This window comes from Atta colombica, unplaced genomic scaffold (assembly GCF_001594045.1).
Source record: "Atta colombica isolate Treedump-2 unplaced genomic scaffold, Acol1.0 scaffold281, whole genome shotgun sequence".
NCBI classification, from domain to species: Eukaryota; Metazoa; Arthropoda; class Insecta; order Hymenoptera; family Formicidae; genus Atta; species Atta colombica.
Genome location: NW_017259383.1, coordinates 1,426,785 through 1,430,270, shown reverse-complemented (window position 1 = coordinate 1,430,270; position 3,486 = coordinate 1,426,785). Strand labels below are relative to the sequence as shown.

The window sequence follows — 3,486 nt, the reverse complement described above, 5'->3', positions numbered from 1 at the left end:
ATATATATATATATATATATTATGATAATATTCTTGAGACTTCCACGAGTACTTTTTATATAAAGATTTTGCGTTTCGCGTATTTCCTCCGTGTCCAGAATCATTTTTGAAATGCGAATGTTTTATGAACCTTGCAGTCCACTTCATCAGGGCGAGGAGCAGCCTGATACTGTACCAGGCTGCTTTTCGTTCTGATGAAATGGACTGCAAGATTCACGAAACACTTCACGACTCTTAATAGTTCGTTATGATATTGTTGCATAGTATCTACGCATTGACAATATAATATTACCTATCTATCAATAAGAGTTCCAAAACTGAAATGTTAGAATTTGACATTACTTTTAATAATTTGATCAATGACCGCGTTCATAATGCAACATTTTCTTTGCAAATGTGTTAGAAGTTTTCTTCATTAAGGTAAAATTTATATTTTTTTAGATTTAAAAGTATAATCTTCACTCGCACATATTTTTACTCAATTAAAATGCAAAAAAAACATGATATACAATATATTATCGAATAAAAAAGTCTGTTATATTGAAGCATTTTCACGAATCTTTCCTTACAATGTTCATGACACGCAATATTCACTCACACTTCAAGCAATAGAAACTCTCAATGAGTAAATACATCGATTAAATATACGTCCCTTTCAGAGCAAGGGTGCTTTGTATATGGACTGACATTTTTTTTTTATGTAACGAGTAACCAATCAGAAATAATAGGCGTTTTACGTTATACGGAATTGAATATGCTCATTGGTTACGCGATATACATTTCGAAGAAAATATCAGTTCATGTGAACACCCTTTTTAATGTCAGACCGATCACCAAACTCTTCTGAAGATTGGCGCAGGCGCTTCTTTATATTACAGTACAATGAATTGTCCATCCGTGGCAGTATACTGTGTGCTCTCGTGCAGCGATCATGTCAAATTCAAAACATGCGCCAAAAAGAAAAACATCGGAAAAACATATCGATTACTGTTTACAATTTAATCGATGGTTTCTCAAACCAATCGGTGCGTGGCCACAAAAAAATGTACCGAGTTTAGTGTATAAAATTATAATATTACTACAAATTTTCATTTGTTTAAGCATAATAACAGTCCCAACAATACCGTGTTTATTATATGTGTTATTTGAGGCAAAGAATAGCCAGCAAAAACTGAATCCCATGTTGCCACTGATCAACAGATTTATGAGCTCGATGCATTACTGGGTGTTGCTCAAGCGTACAGATGATATTCACAAATTAATACGACATATGGAGACAGACTGGAATCTGGTGCAAAGGATCGGTGAACGTAAAGTGATGCTGCAACATGCCAAGTTTGGCCGTTTCGTTACTATAATCTGTGGCATAATGATGCAGGGCAGTTTCCTATTATTCGGCTTAGGGCAATCGATGAGAACTGCTACTATCACCATCGGCAACGAGACTTTTACAACGCGTTCAATGACGTGTCCGATTTATAGTAAAATCATCGATACGAGATTTACACCTCAAAATGAAATTGCGGTAATTCTGCAACAGCTGGTAATATTAGTAATAAGTACTTGTACTGTCGGAGGTTGCAGTTTGGCTGCTGTCTTCGCGATACATGCTTGTGGTCAGTTAAACGTGCTATACCTGTGGCTACATGAATTAATTGAAAATCAAACGGAGAAAAATGATAAAGCTGAACAAAAACTGGCTGCTATCGTAGAACATCACTTAAGAATATTGAGGTATTTCAAAACAGACACTCGGAAAAAACACATATTTTCTAATACTCTATAAAAAAAATTCTAAATTATCAGTTAACTTAATAATTAATTGATCATTTTAAGACAGAAGTTTACATTAAAATTAGGATAAACTAATTTTCTTTTTCTCTTCTGGATTATTAAAAAGGAATTTATTGTCAATTATATTTGTGAAAAGACATGTTTAATCAGTTTAATGTATGACTTATTTATAAAAAGACTGAACTGTTATACACATTTATACGTTTTATATCACAACTGTTTCAGTTTTATATCACAACTGGAAAGTATTATGCATAAACCAGCTTTTGTGGAATTAACGGGATGCACAACAATAATGTGCTTGCTTGGATATTACACTGCTACGGTACGCTATAGACGTAAGAAAATGCAAATTTTATTTCACACAAATAAATGTCACTTATTTATGAAAAGTCAAACATGGTTACTATTACAAAATGTGTATTAAAAACAATAAATTATATAATAAAGCTCATATATTAAATTTTACATTGTAAAAAACATTTTATATTCGTATTAGAATCAGTCGTGGACAAAATATTGTGTGGGATTTTTTACATACTCATGTGTTAATTTAACGTGAAACGCATTATATTGTTTGACCATTTTGTGTTAAATTGACACATTCGACAATTATTAACATTAAAGAGATACAATTGACAATAGAATGGAATATATAACATAAACATAACATAGTTTGAAAACGTAAATTCAAAGATAAATAAATAAAATTTACGAATTAATGCAACATATTATGTTAATATTATTCAAGAAATACACCTTCCAAATTTCTTTTAAAATTGTATTTTGTTTCAAAACGTTATTTTGTTTTCATTTTTTATTTAATATTACTTTTTCATATAATACGTGTTATATTTACATAAAAATTTAAGTGAATTGGGCACGTTAAATTTAGTACAAATTTTCTTCTGCGTAGATTTGGGAAACATTTGATAAGACAAAACTAATATCTTACCTTTTTTCATATTTATCAATGAGTTTCAATATTTTTATATTCTGCTACATCGGAGAAATTGTCACAGAACAGGTATTACGTGGAGATTCAAAATATTCTGAAACAAAAAAATCAGGTTTTAATATTCTCTTAATAATGTAGTTAGTACTTTAAGAAAAGAAGAGAGTGTAATACTACATATTACAATTTTTAAATTATAATTTTTTTAATGAAATTGTCTCATTTTTAACAAATTTAATTATTTCTATTTTTTTTCACGTGATATTAATCTAAATTATGAAATTGTTACTCAGAATTTTATGTTAAATTAGTGCAAACTTGTCGGAGAAATGGCATATATGACTGATTGGTATAATCTACACCACACAACTGCACGTGGTCTCATTCTGATTATTGCCCGATCGAATAACGTAGTTAAAATCACAGCGGGAAAATTATTTCATTTATCCATCGCTACTTTTAGTGATGTAAGTAATGCAGATATTCCTTCGTTTGATTAATGAAAAATTAATAAATTATATAATATTTTTTAAATTTCAAATCATTTTATGAGCACTTTAATTAAATTATGTACAAAATATTCATACATACAATTTTTATATTCGTGTATATAATTTAAGACTTCAAATGTTAATAACTCTATGTACCTAAATTTGTAACTTATGAAATGTGATATATATCATTTTTGTTTGCTACAAAAACAAGTATCTTGTTGTTCCAGGTAATTAAAACATCGT

At 29.7% G+C, this 3,486-nt stretch overlaps 1 protein-coding gene across 1 annotated transcript; it reads left to right on the top strand.

The window, feature by feature from the left end:
* The first annotated feature begins 931 nt into the window (after positions 1–931).
* LOC108689898 (odorant receptor 22c-like) lies at positions 932–3,249 on the top strand. Its single transcript, XM_018196852.1, has 4 exons — positions 932–1,734; positions 2,020–2,119; positions 2,711–2,821; positions 3,061–3,249. Exons 1-4 carry the CDS (start codon positions 932–934, stop codon positions 3,247–3,249), a joined length of 1,203 nt encoding a protein of 400 aa, XP_018052341.1.
* The last annotated feature ends 237 nt before the right edge of the window (positions 3,250–3,486 follow it).